The sequence below is a fragment of the Amaranthus tricolor genome, chromosome 7 (assembly GCF_026212465.1).
Source record: "Amaranthus tricolor cultivar Red isolate AtriRed21 chromosome 7, ASM2621246v1, whole genome shotgun sequence".
Lineage (NCBI taxonomy): Eukaryota > Viridiplantae > Streptophyta > Magnoliopsida > Caryophyllales > Amaranthaceae > Amaranthus > Amaranthus tricolor.
Window position 1 is genome coordinate 20,441,805 of NC_080053.1, and position 23,053 is coordinate 20,464,857.

The 23,053-nt window shown below is 34.8% G+C and overlaps 1 protein-coding gene across 1 annotated transcript; it reads right to left on the bottom strand.

Moving 5' to 3' along the window:
- Positions 1-932: 932 nt before the first annotated feature.
- Positions 933-21,682, bottom strand: LOC130818988 (mitochondrial Rho GTPase 1-like). Its single transcript, XM_057685284.1, has 15 exons — positions 21,463-21,682; positions 21,138-21,352; positions 20,676-20,808; positions 20,000-20,149; positions 19,352-19,528; positions 18,969-19,223; positions 17,158-17,226; positions 16,411-16,466; positions 16,251-16,332; positions 15,525-15,736; positions 15,177-15,246; positions 9,935-10,047; positions 8,827-8,977; positions 2,009-2,195; positions 933-1,358 (listed from the first exon to the last, which is right to left on the bottom strand). The coding sequence occupies exons 2-15, from the start codon at positions 21,344-21,346 to the stop codon at positions 1,288-1,290; spliced, it is 1,935 nt and encodes a 644-aa protein (XP_057541267.1). The 5' UTR covers positions 21,347-21,352; positions 21,463-21,682; the 3' UTR covers positions 933-1,287.
- Between the last annotated feature and the right edge of the window lie 1,371 nt (positions 21,683-23,053).

Sequence of the window (23,053 nt, forward strand, 5' to 3'; positions counted from 1 at the left end):
AACTTTAATGTGAAATAAAGGCAACAAATTTAGCATTTTAAAAACCCAAATTCAATGTAATCGCATAAAACATTTTGAGGTGGATCGAAATTTTATAAATGAGAATCTTACAGGCAAAATTATCAATTAGATTTTTGTTATAACAGTACATATTGATAATTCGAGATTTTGTAAAAACATACTCTCTCTGTTCCAACAGATTTGAAGCAAAGAGAAATTGTAGAGTTTTTAAAAAATCGATAATAAATGAAGAGAGCGAATGAATTGTTGAATGAAATCAAAAAAGAGTTAAAATGTATAGATGAGATTAAAAAAATTGATAAACTATTATCCAAAAATAGATTTGATACAAAGTGAATAGAACGAACCAAAATATCAATTGATGTAAAATAAATAGAATAAATAGGTGTTGTTGATTTGAGATTCTTAATTTTTTATTGAATAAATTTTAATTTTTCTGCAAATTCATTTCTTGAATCTTGAATAGATGTTTAAATTGGGCGATTGTGTACTCTGGTATGTGAATTTAAAAAAATTAAACATTTTATAAATACAAAAATTAAAAAGATAAGCATGGAAAAGGAGAAAAGAGGCTTGTAAAATTACAATATAGACATTAATTTAGAATATATAAAAGATTCAATTGAATTCATTCAATTACTAATGAAAAAAAAAGATTTAAGTTAAATTGAAACAAAAAGTGGAATTTTTGAAAAAACATGTACATGTAAGATTTTTAAAAACAACACATAATGATCACAAATTCTTGTGTGAGACAGTCTCACCTTGAGACATTGTTATAGAGCCTATAATGACGAATCACAAACATCTGAATAATTTAGTGCACAAAGAGCATGATCCAACAAATTTGAAGTTGCAGGACACAAACCTTACCATACCAAGTAGATCGAGTACAATCCCGGATCGTTAACTTCCATCAAAAATTGCGTCTAATAATTGAACATTAAAAACCCATTGCCATGGCAATACAAAATGTCATCAAATCAAAAGCATTTCTCTACTTAACAATGCAAAATAACATCTTTTGGCAAAAATTTTATTGCACTGATTGTGCACCAAACCAGTACCCATTTGGCATTTAGAGCAACTATACACTACCATAAAACCCAGCATCCAAAATGTAGAAATTGAAAGCCTATAGATAAGATTTTCACCTACTATAAAATGGGTGGTCTACAAATGTCAGATATAAGGCACCCATACGCGGGCACAAATATGGTAAGGAGGGAAAAATATGACATGAAATGGATTTTCATATCTATTTGCTCAGTTGGAATTTCTCCTTGCTGCGTAAATTCGGTAAGCCGCTAATCCAGCAAGGGCAACAACAGCTCCAACTGTAAAAGAAAGAATTATAATCACTACATTAGTTAAAAATGAACACATCAGGGGGAACACAAATGAAATAAACGGCTGACTCATTTACAAGAGCAAACCCTGATAGGAGATATCATTAAAACGAAAGTGAATCTAATTAGTCAGAAATCTTCAAGAGGATTGTATAATTACATATTTCAAACTCCACACAGTATTTAAGATACTAAAAGGACAGTATAACGGTTCTTCTGGATCTGGACGATATGGTGTCAAATATTAATGTCAGCTTTTTCTAATGGATCTCCTATAGCTAGTTACTGGGAAAACAATCCATTAAAATTGATTACTCAAAGAAAAAATATATAATATGGAAAATTCAAGGCCAAAAAATGTTTCACAACATATACTCATTGCTGCCTAAACCCTATTATATTCCCAAAAAAACATATGCATGTAATTGGGACTTCCTCAAAGGGCAGCACAGGAACTTGTTCCACAATAAATCCTACTGTACTAATACTAAATTTTTTTAAAAAAACTGTGCTAAATTTTTATGTTCTATGGCTGCCAAAATCAATGCCCTATATTGGAGAACAAAACAGTTCATCTAAAAATAAATTCTTCAAGAAAAAAGGCCTCGTCTCAGGAGAACAAAACATTGATATACTACCTGAAACAACAGTAACAGAGCTTTTGACAAGACGGTGATATTGTTTTCTGCTTCTTCCGACTTCAGTCTCAGGAATGCTCAAATGAGGATTCTCTGCCGAACCCACAACTCTACGGAATATGTTGTTGAAGTCCCCTAATTTGGCACTGATAGGCACCGGGGCATCAATACCCATATCTTGGCTAACCTGTAGAGTAAAAAAAAAAAAAAAGACAAATGGCTTGTTTATGAGTCATCTTACTAACAAATACAATCTTATTTTTCCAAAATGTATACAACAAGATTGTGAAAGGATAGTTTCCAATGCCCCAAACCTCAATATTAAAAGGGCATACAGGCATATCAACTGCAGGTTTTGCGACTGCATAGGTTATGTTTGCCCACTAAATGCAACAAAGAAACCTCCATTTGGATTATTTAAAAAAAAATCAGTCTTTTGTGTAACGATCTTCAAACAAAGTCAACATGTAGGTACAGAACAATGATTCAAAAGTAATGGCAATCTATCTTCTAAAGCCCCTTCCTATATTCTCTCTAGCCACTTTCAGCAAGTTAATCTATCCACTCATAACAACTGCATTTATCATCTGTGCCAAGGCAACCAAATCTAGGGACATAAAAGTTTCTAGAATAGCAGTGGCTTTAATGAAGGCAGGTCATACAATCACCGACTTGCAGTATGGGAAGGTCTTCACTACAGTGGCAACTACATTAATTATGAAAAACCTCAGTAGCTCCAAGTAAACAGGTTGTAATAATATGAAGACTTTCCTAATATTCTTTTTAGCAATAGAACCCTATATAAATGGTCCAAACGAGAAAAGTTGAGCACCAAAGAAACACATAGTTGAATCTATGTTATCTAAACACGGCATATGTGACCATTGTACCCGTGTCAACACGACAGAGGACATGTGTCATGTGGGACCTGATACTATACCTTGTATCTTTATGTTAACCTTCGATTTTAACAAGCAGTCACTTTTCAATCTATTATTTCTTTCAAGTTTCAATGCAACAATGTAGTAAGTTAGTTAAAATAGGATAGTTTAATTCTAAAGGTGGGATTGATTTATAAAAATCTCACATTTTACTAATCCTAGAAAAATCCGAGCTTTACATCATTTTTTCGTTTAAAGGACTTCAACATTATGGTAATAGGTAAAGATGGTTATACTTAAAAAAAATAAAAAAAAAAAAGAAACAACATAAAAAACAAATACTCCCTCCCATAGTTATCAGAATCCCGATTCTGATCTACGATCTTACGATCTAAAAATAGGCGACTAATCCGGATCATAGGTAGGATCTTAATGTGGTAGAATCGTGCGATCCTACTTAGCTCAAGAATTGAGGCGATAGGATCATAACACGATTCTACGATCCTACGATTCGATCCTAAATAGGCCGTTTCAATTGTAAAATAATTTCATATAATACAAATTTCAATTATATATAAATATATATTTAAAATAATTATACAAATACCATTATAAAATTCAAAATTTTCTTGCTTTATAGTTTGAAAATTATTATTGAAAGCATTTTTTTTTAAAACTCAAAAAATGAAGTCAAATATGTTTTTATTTACACCTTAAAACTTCAAAAGAGAACAAATATAATTGATAATCAGTAATCCAAAGCACATTAATGCCTATTTGTAGGATCACATGATCCTACGATCCGATTCTATCAATTTCGATCCTACCCCCTCAACAACCCTAAGTAGAATCCCGATCCTAATAACCTTGCTCCCTCCTATTCATTATTATTATATCATTTGGTTTTTTGATATTATTCATTGATCATTCTTAATTTATATTTTATTCTTGATCTATAAGTTAAAACATAGTCAAGTGGGATCTTATTGGATTCGTCTCAATCTAAATTTTACAATATTATTTTTTAATACTTTTCAATTATACACAATAAGAGATATTTAAATTTTAATAGTGCATTGGCAAGCATGGAAAAACCAAATGGGACAATAATAGTGAATAAGATACTTCAAAAAAAACAAAGCGAATAAGAGGGGCACTGTACTAGATTTTTTAAAATACAATATTAAAATTTAGAAAGCAAAAGAAAAGGTTAGAAAAACAAAAAAAAGAAAAAAGTGCAACCAGGCAGTTACAAGTCAGGAAGTCCTTAAAAAGAAAAATAGTGCAAATGTTAAATTTTTCTAGACTACCTAAACACAGGTGAGAATTTTAGAATTAAAATTTTCCTTTAAAATGTCAAAACTTTGATTTCAAATCTTAATTTTTTTATAATTAATTAAAAAACTATACCATACTTTTACATTAGCTAATTTAGAACAGTGTCCCCATGTCCCAAAATTCTAGGCATTGTGATATGGACCAGGAATTTTCAACAGGTAGAAATTGAAGTTACTGAGAAAAAGGGAAAAAGGGAAAAAAGGAAAAAGTAAGCTAAGGGAATAGTAAGAAGAAAGACAATTAAAAGAGAAGATGTGCTAATTTGAGCTTAGCTACTCCAGAGAAGTAATTTCACATCTGAGATGCCATTACAATGCCTTAGCCTCAATTATTTATAGAGATAATTTTAGCCTAACAATCATTAGCTAGGACTTTCTAGTGTATTACTCAATATGAGGCAAAATACAATGTATAAACTAGACCCCACTGGAAGGGCTAATAACTAATTTGATTCTCTTTTCTAGGTGGACATTTTTTGCGTCAGCTTCCTGTAACAGAATCCATAGCTTCTTCAACCGAATTCCCCATGGCTTGTGCACCTCTTTTTCTACGCCTCTTGTAGGTCAGGATCGCCTTCTTCTGCATTGGATGCATCACATTACCCTGGGCCAGCAGATTCACCTTGTCCACAAGGTGATTAGAAGGAAAGACCAACAGCATACGTTGAAGATCCTCCCAAGTGGCATCTGTTGTAGGCAAATCCTTCCATAACACCAGAATTTCAACTTGATCCGGGGACGAGGAACGGTTACGTATATCCAGGATATCTTCGGGTTGTGCAACTAATTCCAAGTCAGGAGTCAGATGAGGAGGAATGGGGGAAGCAACTGCTGATCCTACCGCTGCTTTGAGTTGAGATACATGAAATGTAGGATGTATTAGAGTTGAATCAGGTAGCTCCAATGTATAGGCCACTTTCCCAATCTTTTGTAGTATCTTATATGGACCATAGAAACGAGGTGCTAATTTTTCATTGATTCATGTAGCCAAAGACCTTTGTCTGTATGGTTGTAATTTAAGATAGACCATATCTCCAACTTCATATGAAACATCTTTCCTATTCTTATCAGCATAATACTTCATCAATTGTTGAGCTCGAGCTAAATTAAACTGTAGCTCATCTAAAATTGCATCCCTTTCACGGAGTAGTTGATCCAAACTATCGACCACGGTCTCCTCATTAAAACGCACCTAGTGTGGGGGTGGGTGGCCATACAAGGCTTGAAAAGGGGACATCAGACTGGAATGAGGCGAAGTACTATAACAATGTTCGGCCCATGGTATCCAAGTGGTCCACTTACGAGGTTGCTAATTGATATAACATCTCAAATATGTTTCAAGTGCCTTGTTAACGATCTTCGTTTGGCCGTCGGTTTGTGGATGGAAGGAGGTGCTACGGATGAGCTTTGTGTGTTGTAGCTTGAACAACTCCCGCCAAAATTTACTCAAAAATATACAATCCCGATCAGACACTATAGTAGTAGGAAATCCATGTAGCCTCACTATTTCCTTCACAAAAATGGCGAAGGGGCAAGAAATGAACATATTTGGTTAACCGATCCACCACAACTTGCACTGCATTCATGCCGTTGGAAGTAGGCAGCCCTTCTACGAAATCCATTGAAATATCGGACCACACATGGGCTGGGATGGGTAGGGCTATAACAACCCAGCAAGCGAACAGCTTGAGGCGCCTTATGCTGTTGGCATAAGGTGCATTCCCGCACATATTGCTTTACTTGTTTCCTTATGCCAAACCAAAACCATTCGGCAGCCAACCTTTGGTACGTTTTGAATTCCTCGACATGCCTCCCATCGGCGAATCATGGTATTCTTGTAGTAACACTGGAATGAATGGAGATGAGTGTGACAGCATATAGCGCCCTTTGTAGAATAGCTTGGCACCCCGCATAGTGAACCCCCTTGGTGCTGCATTTTGATGTTCAATTGCTTGGCGAATCTTCACTAAATTGCTTGGTGTTGTAGAATATCTCATTGAATATTGTGTGAGCCGAGTAAAGAACTCAATTCGGCGTACTCATCAGGAATTCGAGACAACGCATCAGCCACTTTGTTGGATGCTCCAGGGTTATATAAGATATCAAAGTCCTAGCCCATCAACTTTAACACCCACTTTTGGTAATCAGTGTCGATTTCCCACTGCTCCCATATGATTTAAGGCTTCGCTAATCGGTTTTGACAATGAATTTTCGCCCCAACAAGTAGTGCTTCCATTTCATTATTGCAAAAACAATTGCCATGAGCTCCTTCTCATATATCGATTTCGCGCTTGCTCTTAGTACCAATGTTTTGCTAAAAAATGATATTGGGAGTTTTTCCTGCAATAAGAGCCCCTAGAGCACTTCCAGAAGCATCAGTTTCAATGATAAAAGGGAGGGAGAAATTGGGCATAGCTAGAACAGGGGCTGAAGTCATGGCCGATTTTAATGTCGCAAAGGCTTTAGTGGCCTCATCATTCCACACAAATGCATCTTTTTTTAGTAAATCAGTTAATGGTTTAGCAATGAATGCATAGTTAGCCACAAATTTTCGATAATATCCAGTGAACCCTAAAAATTCTCGTAACTCTTTTAAGAGTTTTCGATTGGGGCCATTTTATCATAGTTGCTACCTTTTCTTCATCCATAGCTTCATGGTTTTCACCCCATTGCCTTTTTGGTCTATATATTTTGCCCACTCCATTGCCTTTTTGAAGTGATGGCAACAAACAATCTTAATTCAGTCTTGATGTGTTCCTTTAATCCATTCACATAAGACCCAAGCATAATAAATTCAGGCACCTTCTCCAACACCGTAATCTTCTCCACAAATTCCTGTGTGTATTCGGCCATCGTCCCTTCTTGCTTGACGGCCGACCACTGTTCGCAGAGGGTGCCTATGTTTCGTGGGGAAGTAATGCAGGATGAGGTTTTTCAACTCAGCCCAAGTTCGAATCGTGCCCAATTGACATTCCCATTAATACCACAACAGAGCTGCGCCATCCATGCTCATCACGGCTACTTCAATTCGCTCCTCATCCGTCAACTGATAAAATTTAAAAAACTTTTCAGCCTTGAGTAACCATCCGTCAGGGTTCTCTCCGTAAAACATGGGTGTGTCTAGCATTTTTAGCTTCCAATATTCTCTTGGGTTCGGTTCGGGACGCCCATAATTCGGATGTGGTGATCCAAATAGGTCGGTATGGATATAATCATGGGGAAGGATGTGATATGGCATGGGATTGGGTTGGATGGGAAATAGAATAGGATATGGTTGATATGTGATGTGGTTGATATGTGATGGGAATGTGTGGGAAGCCTGAGGTGGGGTGCGAAATAGGAACTGGAATGGGTGATAGGGGTGGGTAATTCGGATTCGGGATGGGTAAGGTTGTTTGGGTGGAGGGGTGGCCGAAATTTTGGGAAGTGCGAATCGAGTGGTTACTTTCCTCCGTAATAAGTGTTGGGAAGTTAGGGGTATTTAAGGTCTGGTTATGCAATGGTGGTTGATGATCTGGAGGTTGCATTTTTTTCAAAGCCTCTTGCATTCGATTTTGCCCTTCCAGTATCATTGAGGCTAAGGAATCATTGAGGTTCTCCTAGCTCTTCAATAACCTCTCTTCCATTCTCTCCTCTAATGCACACCATTCAGATTGCACCTGAGTAAGTAAGTCCTTTAACATCTCAAGATCTTGCTCAAGGGCTTCAATTCTTTGTTGATTGGTTGGGTTACCCATGGATCTGTTTTTTCTCTGATACCAATTGATATGGACCAGGAATTTTCAATAGGTAGAAATTGAAGATACTGAGAAAAAGGGAAAAAGGGAAAAAAGGAAAAAGTAAGCTAAGGGAATAGTAAAGAAGAAAGGCAATTAAAAGAGAAGATGTGCTAATTTGAGCTTAGCTACTCTAGAGAAGTAATTTCATATCTGAGATGCCATTATAATGCCTTTACCTCAATTATTTATAGAGATAATTTTAGCCTAACAATCATTAGCTAGGACTTTCTAGAGTATTACTCAATATGAGGCAAAATACAATGTATAAGCTGGACTCCACTAGAAGGGCTATTAACTAAATTGATTCTCTTTTCCAGGTGCACACTTTTTGCATCAGCTTCCTGTAACAGAATCCATATAGCTTCTTCAACCGAATTCCTCATGGCTTGCGCAGCTCTTTTGCTACACCTCTTGTAGGTCAGGATCCCCTTCTTCTGCATTGGATGCATCACACATTGTCGAGTCCGACTCGAGGACACACGTCACCGACACTTGGATAATTGTCCAATTAACATAGGATTGAATGAAAACCATCACCCACTTCATATACATCCAATTCATTGATTCTGGTACTGAAACTACACCTCTATCATATAAAATGACAACTCAAACCTCTTTCACTCTGACAGTACTGTGCAAAGGTTGTAAAATCCAAACTCAAAAATTTCCATAGCAAAAGAGTACACATCTAAAAAGAGTGAGTGACCAAGATTCAAGTAAACAATCTTTCCGCAGTGTTCACCTCACATATATACAAAATATAATACAGCGAAAAATGTTCATATGCATAATATATATGGAATATATTGAAAGACAGATACCCGAGTAGAGTCATGAATAGCCATAGGATATGGATCCAAATCATCTTTACCAGCGACAATAAGAGAAGGCACCTCGTACCCAGTATCTTCTCCATGTCCAGCAACTTCCAACAGCAGTTCAGCAGTCTTCTTCCACGATAGTTCATCAGAACTGTGATAAAAATGTCTCACATTAGCATAATAATAACAAAGGTCACAACATCATCGCCAATAAATCTCTTTTGAGGGGGTAGACCAGGATGAGCAAATTTGCACCAAAAACTTCAACAATTAATGGTGATTCTTAATGATACTCTACTTTCCTTGCATGAATTCAAGGACCAATAAGTCATTAAAAAACCTAAAACACTAATTAAATTATAACACTGAACTAATAATAACTAGGAGTAAAAGACCTGGTAATTAAGTCTCACTCACAATATTTAGCTCATGATATTTAAAGACATATTGCTAACAGCATCTAGTACTCTAGTACCATATCAATTCATCACAGCAACGAGAAAAGGTACGCTTAAATTTTACAGTGTACATGACACAAGATTCAACAAGATGCAAAGCAAAACTGACAGCAAACCTTCACGAACTTATTTTTAGCTAGGAGAATAGGTGAATTAGCTCTGGATAATATTTCACAATTTCACCCATTCAGGAAGGGAACAAATATCATAATATAGGTACTTACTCGGTGATCTTAGTGACCCTAGCATTAGCGTCTCCAGAATTTTCATCACTACGCTAAATAGACATTAGTAATTTCTGAATTTGGAAGAGAGGTTAATAAACAAAAGCTATATAATAACGAAAATCATAGACCCAAACCAAATCTCACCAGCTTGCTCATATCCTACAACTACTTGCACGTGAACTTGTGGGAGATAATACTATCCCTTGTTTTTCATATTTACAACCCTTCTTGTTTGCAGTTTGCACACGTGACGCTTAATCTTTATTTGATTAAAACTCAAATTATAAACAGATGCATGTTTGAAATCTACACAGTGAAACAATTCTAACAAAATCCCAACAAAATATATTGATGAATAGTAGTGAAAAAATTAATTATGTATAGCAGTGATTATTATTCATATAGAATAATATGTACATATACCTGTCATATACAAAAACTGCTACATCACAAGCAGCTAAAGAATCCTTTGCAGAAAGTATGCTCTTCACTTTATCTTCAGGTATCTCTCTCAAAATGAGGAACTTCTTGCTTCCCTGTCAAAAAAGACTAGAATATAAGGATAACCATATAGGCATATACATATTGTTTCTTTGTTCCCTTTATTACTTTTCATTTTTCAGAAAACAATTTAAGGAATACAATATACTCTTCAATCACGTAGCTAAAACTTATGAGTGACTTAGAAATTAAGGAAACAAATTAGATATAAAACTGAACTTTGAAAGAACATAAAGAAAAGCTAAGAAAAAAAAATAATCAAAATCATGTGAAAAAACTAAACCTATGAGAAAGTATTTGACTCGGTTGACGTTATAGAAAGAAAAGGTAACTTCTAATATAGAGGAATGAGAAAGGAAAATACAAGTTTCAAAAAAAAATGGGAGATGTACATATAATAATAAGTAAAGGCCCAAGAGCCATGTAAATATAGTCAAGAGAATTGACATTATCATAAAGAAGGTCTCATTTCTTTAGAGAGCATCAAACACAAGCAAAATAACAATGCAAAACTACAAAAATTGCAAGCGTCAAAAATCAGACAAGAAAAAAATTTCTGCAACTTGGTGAACGTTGAACTCGTAAACAAAAGATTAATATCAATCAAGCTGCACAGCCAACATTCATCCATTTCCTAGAGAACCAAGTAACCAAAAGATTTTAACTAGTATCAGAAAAAAAGGACTATTTCTGTTTCAGTGATTTCATCAACACAAAAGCACATGAGAAAATAAGTCCATAAGAAAAATAAACAAGAATACATTGTCCCTTGCTCCCTTATGCTTCACCAATCAAATAAAGCCAGAGAAGACAAATTTCTCAACCCAGTATAGCAGAAGTTGTTGAATATAAATACAAAACTTTAAAGGATGATAAGAAAAAGTATTGCAACAAGGCTGCATTGTAACATATAATTGTGTTGTAAATGATTTCAATTTCTATCATGTTGCATCGTAAAGGTATAACACAAAACCCCGACAGAAGCCGGTTCAAGTGAATTTCATAGTCTCCACTGCCCACTAGTATGTGGCGGCAAGACAACTACACCGATCATGACCGAAACCTCATTTTTTACACTATGACTCTATTAGGATAACACCTTCGCAAGCATCAGAAATCGACAATGGATGTATAATGTATCAGTAAACCTTTTTGTTTTCAACTAATAAAAGTCGACACGGTGAACTAATACAACAAGACATAATCTTTGATTAAAAAAGGAACATCAAAACCATAAAAAAAATACAGGAGAAATTATCCAACAAAAAATTCTACTTGTTCCCGACTAGCTATGTCTAACTCCCAACTTCTAAAGCAAAGAGTACAATCATAAGGACAGAAAGATAATAGATGCACTATTGATAAATTAAGAATAAAGAACTTAAGCAACGAACACTAATGAGTAATAACAACACAAACAAAAAAGGCTGGTTAGGCTTGCAAAAATCCTTCAATTGAAAATAGACATATTTGAAAAAGAAGGATAAAAAGATAAGGTAAACAAGATGAGAAATTCCAACCATACTAGCGTATCTTATGCTTAATTCGTCCTTAAAGCTGATGGTATATTGTGGTTTATATGTTTGCAAGAAAAAAAAAATCCAATAATCTGATGGAGCATATCCAAGGGCTAAATCACACTATATCATAAAAATTCATCTCTAATTTTGGAGGAATAGCAATTGCCCAAGCACATAATATCTCTTCATGGAAGTTATGCTTTTAGCAACACCAAGAATCGTCCAAATTGACATGGTAGATATGTATCCAAGCAATTCATCTTCAACAAACATATTGCATTGTCCTTATGAAATGCCATCAATGCCATCAATGTGCTAATTGGCAACGTATGAACATAATTTCAGTCCAAATGCCCAAAACAGTTGTGGCCACATAGCTAAAACCCATAATGTCACAAATTCAAATCTCAAGTATGCCCATATATTTAAATCTCTCATACATCACGAAAATTCTCCATTTTTTCACCCTTACTAAAGAAGCAAACAGGCTTGCTAATGATAAGTAGGAGAAGAATTGAAATATATGAATAAACTCTTCTATCCTTGCTAGTTCGCTCCATTTAACCTCTAGAGTTTCCATGATTCATCTTCAATATTCCATATAAATCAAAAAAATTGGCTAGTTGAAAAATAAACTACACATTATTGCAATAAATCTAGCATGATCCCACAAGACAAATTCCTTGTATACACATGCTAAAATTGTAGAAGAATTCCTCATGAGATATCACATTTATCACCTATTGTAGACCAAAAACAACACTAAATCACATAATACACTATATCCATAAGATTAAACTTGGAAATGATAACAGGCCCACAATAGAGAAGAAAGAAAACTCAAACCAATCTCCCATTTCCAAGCTAAAATTAGTAGCTCTTACAAATAGCACATACAAAATATACTTTTTTCGATTCTTAAAGAAGTTCCCTTTTGTCATTTTGGAGTGTTCTATTTGTTGTTCCCACAAAAAATCTTTCTATTTATATCACAAATTTTGGACAAAAAACCTTGTTCATCCTCATTTTAACATTTTAATAATGCTTATGGTCCCTACATATCTTCCACAAACTTCATTTTAACATTTTATATTCCTTATGATCCCCACTTGTTTCTCACTAACTTTATAACATATTCTTTTATTAATTTTGGTCCCTATATATTTTCCACTAACTTTCTTTTAATATTTTTTTAATGTTTATGGCCCCCACTTTTCCTTCATTAAATTTATTATTCAATAAAATAATATACCCACTATCTAAAAGATTCTATTTTCTTATTTTCCGTGAACATTCCTTGTGCGAAAGGAGGGAGTATAACACAATATTTACCTCAAAATCAAGTATGGCAAAAGTTACAACCGTCAGTGTTTAGCCTTTGGTTTTGATCCTAAACAATACAAAATTGTTCTCAGTGTGCCTTTCATCATCCACATCTACAACAACATTCTATTACCCCAATGACATTAAGTGGCTTCTACCCAGAGTAAGGTTTGGCGGGTCGAATGTAGCCGATCTTACTATTGCTATACCCTTGTTAGTGACAACAAAGACTAATTTTAAACAATATTAGACCATAACATTGATAAGAAGTGCACATGACTTAATGATTCATTTAATTATGGTCCATTATAATCAAAAATCAGTAACTATAAATCCAATGACTAATTTTAAACTATACTAGACCATAATATTATATCCTCATAAGAATCCTTTAGAGTACACTAGGTTTACAATAGTTTTAAGCTTTTCCAATTCAAACAAGTTCCTACATAAAAACTTGATGTCATTGCTAATTGGTAGGTAGACACCTGCATCATCACCACAAAAACAATCTCATTGGCCTTCTCCATGAAGGCAATTTAATAATGAAGTCCATTATGATAACTAAATCTAGGGGATAGTATAACCCATGTCTAAGTTACCGAAGATCATAAAATAAGGTGCAACTTAAAACCAAAGACATCATAAGCTCAAAGTCACTTGAATAGAATTGCTTATTTGAAAGTTTTCAAAAAGTACCCATTTCCTGGTTCAAAAGAAAAATGACGCTGCTTTCAATCTCAATCTCAATTCTGAGATCTCACCAACAGGAAACCTGTTGAGAGTCAAATCGGGGCAGCAGAAAAATGAACCAAAAGGTGAAAAGGAGGAATAACAATTACAAAGAGAAAGAATACAACAATAAAAGTGAAGAGAGCTAGAGGTGAATGTGAGAAAATTTTGACTTATATCAATCAGGTTTAAATATATAGGCAAGAAAATTAGGTGATCATTTCAAAACAAGCTTTAGAAAAGTGTGACTTCATTATAAAAAAATATTTTTAAAAAACTTCTAAACAATGATTTTTCCAAAACATTAAACAAGGATTTAGACCCCTCAAAGCCCATATTCTGTAATACCTTTGCTTTATTGAATGCATCATAGTAGAGGGCACCAAATATTCAAATACTAAAAGAAACGGATTAGCAAGATTACGTCTCTCCATGCATAAAAATGAGAACTAAAGGAAATCTAACTGAATCAAGCATGATTTTGTGCACATCTGAAAAAAGAAAAAATATTATTATAATGTATCACAATTCACATGTCTCCAGAAATTTTATAGCCTCAAAAAGAAAGTGAAACTTGACAAGGCAAAAGCTGACCTCAGAGTTTTCAACCTTCTAAACACACCCTAATCCAAATAGATTCCAAATTTTAATAATGCGAAATTCCTTCTTCCTATTCAACAAGTATATGCCCTTGTAAAGTTATGCCCAACAATACCAAAACTTTACAATGGAGAGCATTCAAGGAAACAGTAGGATACAGTCATCTGCTTTTTGCATTCTTCACTAAGACATCACATACTAGCAAAATAGAAATAAGTGGAATATAGGTAGGCAAATCCACTAGTAGCCATTACTGAGATCAAATACATGCATTAGATGACACCACCTTAGGCATCAATTGCCAAGTTATTAAAGTTCACCTAATAGTAAAAAACCCCTTCAATCAAGTTTATGAGTTTACACTTCGGAGCTAAAAGCTATTGCCACTAACATGTAAACAAACTGCAGTAGGCACAAACAAATCATAAGCAAATCCACATAAAGTCCATTCCATAAAATCATCCACATCAATGACAACACTTATAGCACGATGCTCAATAATTTCATACCAATGAGACCTAAAGATATAACAATATAGGGGCAACGCAGTGCACCCTCAAGCCAGAACCACATTAACCATTGTTCAGTGTTCACTTAGAAAAAACCCCAAATACATTTCCAAATACCATGACTAAGAGATGCTTAAAAAGCATACTCAAACTGGAAACTCATACTAATCTAAAACCATCATTGCATGAATGAACCGAACAAATGCCACTCTTTATGAATGCAAAGGATGACAAGCTCCATGTCAACCAGGGATGTGCGCGTTTCCCCAAGTGTCCAATTTTATAGTAGTTGTATGAATAAAAGAATCATATATCATATATTTCAACTACATGGGAACAAGGCTAGCATATGATCACTAATCATCAACTTGGCTCTATGTGCAAGTTATGCTAGAAGCAACCAAGCCATAGTACATGTATGATAAGAGCATATGTGACCTTCTATAACAAAAGGGTAATTATATGAAAGGTACTACTAACCGAGGGCCCTTCTACAACATTAACAACGTATCGCTCTTCGATATTTGCACCATAGCTATCAGAGAAGGGCCTACAATAAGAAAAAAAAAACAAGCAAAACCATGAGAGCTCCAACACAACTCCAAAATTCAGATCTCCATTAACCATTTAAATGAAGGCAAAACAAACAACGATTTCCTATGTCATTTTTCAGTTGCAACATTTCGCCAAAAAGCACGTGCTTTGGAGTTGAAATTTCAAGAAAAATGGAGAAAATATACTCAAGGGGAGGATCGAAAGAGAAGTTATCAAATAGAAACCAGCCTAAATATTTTGAAAAAAGGCAAAAGTATTGGTAGCAAGACGAACCTTCCCAAAAAAGCATCCAACAATGCTGATTTACCGGCCTTTTTTGGTCCAAAGACATAACATTGGTAGACATTCCTCTCAGATTGACGCTTCTTACGATCTGTACGTCTCCTTCTAGTTAGACGAATAGCAGAAGCAGCATCTCCACTATACATAATATACTTCAGATACTCCACACTCTTTGCTGGCTCAAGATGAGTCATGAGGGCCCACTGCACGTTACATTGATCATAAGCTTACTATGGTTGGAGTATACAAACAGACAAAATTCAGACACTAGCGCATCCAATAACAGCAAGCACCCAAAAGGTTGCAATAAAATTTTGAAAATCATAAGATTTTCTCATGATAACAGGCACATGATAGGAGTATCATCCTTGCACCTTTCTAGTTTCTCCAAATCAAACCTATAAAAAGGTTGATGTAAGGATACAAGCAGCAGACTAGGAGAGTTGAGCACAAACATATTACCACCAGAAACATGAAAAAGAAGCAAATAAAAGAAAATTGCATCTTGTTTTATCTATGCGACACCCCTAGGTTGAGAATGCATGCCAAGGGACCAATAGAGAAGATCTCCTTTATTATAATTTCATCAAGTATGAAACTATCAACAAAGCAGAAGAGCATGGAAGAACAGAGCTTCAATCTAAAGCTAGCAAGATATCAAATGACTCTGTAATGCTTTAGATAAACTTGCACTCGTCAAGGATCAAATAGACATACCTTGGATAAAAACCCATCCATTGTCAAACCTCCCAATGCAGTTGTTGGTGCAGCATCCTTGTATGGAACTTCATTCCAAGGACTATATCAACAGAAAACAAAATCAGGTATTACATACAAGACACAACCATCAAACAGCTCTACAGGCAACAAGGTCTACCAATCTGGTGCTGTAGAAAAAAGATCATCCACAGCTGCAGGGTGGATAGCCCCATCCTGCCATAAATGAAAAAAATATATATATGAGATGTTGACAATGTAATAAAACTTACCTAGAAAACATGCAGCTCAAAGAGAAACCTATTTATTGGCACTTGGTGGAAAAGTTTCGCGTGAAAATGGTCACATACTCATAATGGTATTGGACGGGAACAAAGACGGTTCTCAAAAAGTGGAATTTGAATTGCAAATTTAGGAATGGATGAATAGTCATAGTTGTAACGGGTGACGACCATAGTGCAAAAACTAGACAGCATCACCGTGTCACGACCGAATCGCAACCGTTATCGTACCAAAACCATATTTTGGCACTATGGTAACGATACATTGATGCATTAACGAGAGTGATTAGAAGCCAAAATCATGAGATATCCCTTAAACCAACCTAAAATATAGTTTTTCACAACTTGACAGCGCGAGATATTCAGTTCGGTAAATTTTAAAACCTTTACAACGTAGCCAATACCTAACGGTGCAACCTTGTTTTTGAACTATGATATAGGTAGACAAGATGATGAATTTCCAATTATAACGGCCAACGCTTGAAGGATCAAAATACAAAGATAAGCCAAATAACCATCACATGAAAGTTCAAACAAGCATTATCGTAGTACTCAATAAATAAAAAGTCCAACAATGTATCCTATTCACGTAAAGCCATTTCTACAAAGAAAAAAAATGCACTCACATTATCATTGTCAAACATACTAAAGATTCCTTTCAAGAATTCAACAGCTTCCGTTGTTAGTTCCACACCCTGCGTATTTTAACATCAAAAAGTCACTTTTGAAATGATGTGAACCAATTGATAGCATAATGTATAGAATACTACAATCACAACATCCATGTTTTATACAAAATTTAAACATTCATGACAATGGACAGAAAATTATTTGAAACAACAAAAAAAAAGATCAAGAAATAAATCGTGCAATAAACTTATGATGGTCTCCTAAATATTCTCTTACAATAGGTTTTGAAAGAGGGAAAAATATCAAAGCTTTCATAGTTTTTCATGCCCTCATCCTCCCCACACTCAAAAAACTTATTGATGCAAGTCTAAAAATGTGCATTTAACCTACACTATTTTTATTTTGCACCCTTTCTTAATATTCAATTCACAAGTCCACACTCTTTACTCTCCACTATACTTGGTCACACTCTCTAACTCACACTAATTAAATTTGAGATTAGTGCATACTATTTTTAGTGTGCATTATATCCATACAAGACCAACTCAACTTATTGTGATATAAGCATATATTCACCAAGAAAGTATGGGCCATGGCCAATTTAGACTTAACTGGATTACATAAACAAAATATTTTGTGTGGCTTATAGAAAAACACTAAGAAGAATCTTCAAAATGGACTTTTCCCATCAACTCGAAAAGCATGTTGTATACCAAATCACATAAATCCGCCAAGATTCTACCACCCTCAGCTATGAATCATACATATAAGAAGGGTATGCGGGCCACAGCGAAAAGCTATATAAAGTAGTTCATGAGAGTATTTTACAGCAGGCAGTGTGAAACCTTTAGTAGAGAACAAGGCTATAAGTTAGTTAAAGAAAGCTTGCAGAAGAATAAATACTAGTGTCATGCATGGCCAAAAGGACATATGTGAAGAATTAAGGGTTTGTTTCGATTTAACTAGCCCTATCATCATGCTTTCAACCATCTGTTTTTGTTTAGTTCTTCAATAGAATTATACAATTCCAAATACAACTAGCCATTCTCTTCTCTCCATCTTTTCATGATTACATTATTTCTAGAGACACATAGCAACATACCAAAGATTGTCAAGACACCAAAATAATGAGATGCATCAAAAAGATAATTAAAATATGGTTCATATCTGAGTCTAAATATTCATAATTCAACCTTATATCCTAATTATATGTCAAAACTTGGAACTTTTTGAGCTAGTATCTAATTAAAACCCTATAAATATTTATCATTACTTCCAATAACATCAAACTCATAAGTCATAACTATTGTCATTTTAGTAGTTGATAACTCACAACTATTAGCCTATTGCTACTTTAGTAATCATTTTAAATAAATTTTTACTTGTTCAAACATTTATATGTCAATTATTTTTGAAAAAATTATATTCCAAAATTAAAAATCATCAATTTAAAATCTATTGTTTGACTAATTGACATGTTCTCACTATTGGATATCTTCCTTTTTTCAATGAACTTAAACATTGAATGAAATTGGTATAAAAATCCAGGATAAAAAAATAATTTAAGCAAAACACTTTAGACCCGTTATTCGAAGCCTAGACCCTAAGGATCCAACTTTATAGACCTTGTGGAGTTCTGTTTAATTTTTGAGTCCACAGAAGATTTAGGGGTCCAAATCTAAGATTAGACCCATGTTCAGTCCTATTGATGATAATGAAACAAACAAGGCCTATAGTAGGAGACCAAAAGAGGCATGATTCTGCAGATTTATCACGCAAAGAATACGAAACTAGAAAGTGAACTCACCTGGTCAGGCGCTCGTTTGAATGATGGTGGAAGAAAATCCTCATCAAGCCTAATTTCATTATTATATCCAAACTTCCGCAAGACAGTCCATGTTGTCTCCAGCCTCCCTTTTTCAATGAAAAGGGCATGAAGAAATAGAAATCCTCTCAAAGTGAGACAACCACGTTCATTCACTCCTTCAGGTAATTTTTCTTGCACAACCCTCTTTACTCCTGTTATTTCAGATGGTTGGAGAGGAGCGTTGAAGCATTTAACCTGTAAATAGTCACAAATAATTTCAACAATAATTGGAAGCACTTGGAACTTGCAAGATCAAAAAAATTTAAATTAACAACTAGCAATATTCAGAGCATCAAAAAGTGTTTACAAATGAATCCAAAAACCTGGAAATCATTCAATTCTGCATCGCTTAAAGCGCCGTCCTTGTCATGGTCACACAATATAAATATGCGTTTCAGTGCCCTGACACATTGAGGCCTCAATGTTTGAGTCTCTTGATCAAATAACGGTGCTGTAGGATGAAGTACAGCTTTTTGGGCATAGTAAAAAACCTCTGGGATCTGCAACATGCCACACACATAAACTTCTCAGTACAAAAATTGTTCTTCCAACAAAAGAAAATTAGTCAAACAATGCCACACCATATCAAACATTAAAAATCATTCAGTCAAGATACCTAAGAACAAGATAAAAGACAAACCAAAGCAGTTGCACTACTTGCCCACTTAAAAGTTAAAACTTGGGTACTTAACAGAGAGCTTAATAATCATTGCACAGAATTTTACTCACGTCAAGATAAGATTGCAGAGAGAAAATCCCTTTAATTTTGGAAACAACTGCATAAATGAGAAGAGAGCTTCTTACGATTTATAGTAGGTTTAAAAACTTTTCTGTCATGTGTCTCTTTTGATACTAGTAATTACTCTATTAAATGTTTTTGCAATCTTGCAGTGAAGAAGATTACACAAACAGAAAGATGGTAAACAAAGAGATAAACAAACTGAAAATGATCGATGACAAAGTAAATTTACCTGTATATGTCTGGATGCAGAACATTCTATGCAAGTCTCAATCTCACGAAATTGTTGCATAATTGGAGACATCACTTGCTCCAAGCTAGCTTGTTGTTGCTCATCCCTCAAATCTAACTTGCAACCCACAACGATAACAGGAACTTTCACCTGCTCAAACATAGTTTACTAAAGTTAATACTGATTCAAGCTGAAGATAACTTCAGCTGAGCATTTACATAATACCATAAGGGAATATTCAGAGGAAAATGTGCAAAAATGAGGTTTTTATTGCTTCTACTTAACTTCAACCTAAACAAGTTTTTACATCCAAAAATGAGGGAATTGTGCAAAAAGTTCGCTGAAATTATGAGAGCTACTAAGAAATGCATATCTCTTATAGAGATTCAACCCACAAGAGTACTCCATTAGACACAAGGAATAGTCCTCTTTCTCTGTACTAACTTGCTATAGTGTTGCAATCTAACTGAAACATACACCTTATATCATCAAAAGCCAACAACTATTAAGCATGATAACATTCGGCACCGCAACGCCGAATCAAAATAATACACCAAGAATAGTAGACTAATTTGCAATCACAAAAACAAGTTCTATACAAAAGAAGAAAAAACTCATCATCACATAAAAAAATGAGCAGTTAAAGCTCAGTGATGAATCATGTATAAACAAACACCTCTAATCGGCGAAGCTCAGGAAGCCAATAAGTACTCAAACGATCAAGAGTCTCAGGACGATCACATGCGTAAGTAAGCACAACAGCATCAGCACGTTTCATCTCCTCTCCAACTTTGTTCCTCTGCTCAACACTAGTCAAATCCAGCACACAAAAAAATATATTCTCATAAATACCCAATCATATGTACTAACATAGAAAATCCATACCCAATACAAACATAACATTGATAAAGTTCACGATAAAGTTCTAATCAGCAACATACACATAACAGCTCAACTTTGTACTGATTTCATAAAAAACAATCACATATATCAACATTAAAACCCATGCCCAAAATAAACACTACATTAATAAACTTCACTATAAAGCTTTAATCAGCAGCTTATTTAGCTTAACCCATTAGATTAAATAGGTAAAACACAAATTAGTACACCAATAACAGTTAGGGTTTAGGTTTACCTAGAGGAAGTATCAATGATAGTAATAGGAACACGATCAGGAAACATGTCGTCAGGAAGACGAGATGGCGGCAAAATCGGAGGAACATTCGTGGGAAAAGTTTCGGAAATGGCGGTAACAATTAAGCTGGATTTTCCAGTTCCACGGTCACCAGCAACAACAATTCTAATGCCATTTTTGCTGCCAGATGAAGATCTTGCCATGAACATCAACTCCTGAATCAAACAAAAAAAAATCTTATAGATTAGTTTAGATTTTAAAAAGTCCATTGAAGAAGAATATATATTTTAGATATTCTATATCTATAAAAGAAAAAAGTAGTTACAATTTGGTTATGGAGTTCGTGAAGAAAATAATTGTGCTTTCAGACTTTGAAGAGAGAGGAAATTGGAGTAATTGAGAAGAAGGGAGAAAGAAGAACCCTAATTAAAATTGGGGATATGATTTGAAACGGTGACTGAACTTGGAGAATAAGAAGATAGAAAGAGAAGGTTCAAGATTGAGGAAGGAAGACTAAAGTAATTGAAGCCGCTAATGTTTTTGATGTGAGCTGGTTTGGTATTGAATGAGCTTCCATCATCATCCTACTAGTGATGGTCAAGGGTCTAGGACCCTGTTGGACCCGCCTCGGATCCACCCTTTTTTAAGGGTTTGGGTCTTATTTTTTGAGACTCATCGAATTTGAATCGAATCTGGATCTAGAAAATATTTAACGGGTTCGAGTTCGAGTCTCAAGGTGCAGACTCGGACTCGGACCCAGACCCGACCTCGAGACCCAGACCCTAGACCCGCCTCTCAAACCCGAACTCGGACCCTATACAATTAAATATTTATTTTTAAGTTTTAGTAATTATTTTGTATTTGAATTTCATAGACTCGAACAAGTGTTTGTAATACGATAATAAGTTGCTTACAAAAATACAAAAAGACTCGCAAATGGTTCAATTTTGACAATCGAAGAGACTTTTGTTTAAGACCCATTAAGGACCCATCAAGGACCCTAGACCCGTCAGATCTGGAGGGTCTGGGTCTGGGTCTGAAAATTTTGGACCCTTAAGGTCCGGATTCGGGTCTGGACCTATAAAAAATAAAAGGGTCCAAGTCCGGGTCTGGCCAGACCCGCTCCAGACCCACCCCATGACCATCCCTACTAGTGTATATAGAACATAAGTAAATTATGATTAGTTTGAGAAAAAAAGAAAATTGATAACTCATGCTCATAAAAGATCATGCGGTCAAATAGTTCCTTGATTCGAAAAAACCATCATAAAGAGATTCCCGCACAAAAAAAGTCTTACTTACAAGCTCGCATCTTACAACACAAGTTTGACCCATATCATAAATCAAAAAGGATTAACTAAACAAACATATAAATACAAAATATAAACAAGGGAAAAAAAAATCGAGTAAATGAGTGGTATGTAAAAGGCAAAGACAAGAACATCAACAGGTAAGCAAGGAAGTATCAGTAGTCGATGACATGAATAGTTGTTTGTTTGACAACTATTTTTTTAGCACAAATTCTTATAAGTGACGATTGCTTTTGGAAATTTCTCTAATTGGCTCTGCCCAATTCTTTTAAAAAAAATATAAAAAAATACAAATAAATTGTTTATCAATTCACGACAGTTTTTATTTTCATGGATGTCCTCCTTCTCCATACATAATTTCTCTCCTTATTCTCCATCAAGCCTTCAAGGTTATCCTCCATGTTCTCAAATTTAATTTTACCATTAATTAGTATTATATGCTAAGTTTTATATCAAACAAATTAGCTTGACCTAGTTTTTGAAAGTTAAGAGCATCAATAATGGTGACCCTTTTAGAGGTCATATGACCAAATCATGGCAAAAATGATTATAATGGTGACCTAATATTGGGTGGGATGGGGAAAAGACAAATGGGTCAATAGGTGA

Excerpts from the sequence above, each read along its gene's own strand:
- LOC130818988 (XM_057685284.1), bottom strand. The coding sequence starts at position 21,346 with ATGTTCATGGCAAGATCTTCATCTGGCAGCAAAAATGGCATTAGAATT. Across the intron at positions 17,227-18,968 it reads TCAAACGAGCGCCTGACCAG|GGTGTGGAACTAACAACGGA; the intron begins GTGAGTTCACTT and ends TAAAATACGCAG. Across the intron at positions 10,048-15,176 it reads ATGTTGTAGAAGGGCCCTCG|GGAAGCAAGAAGTTCCTCAT; the intron begins GTTAGTAGTACC and ends CTTTTTTGACAG.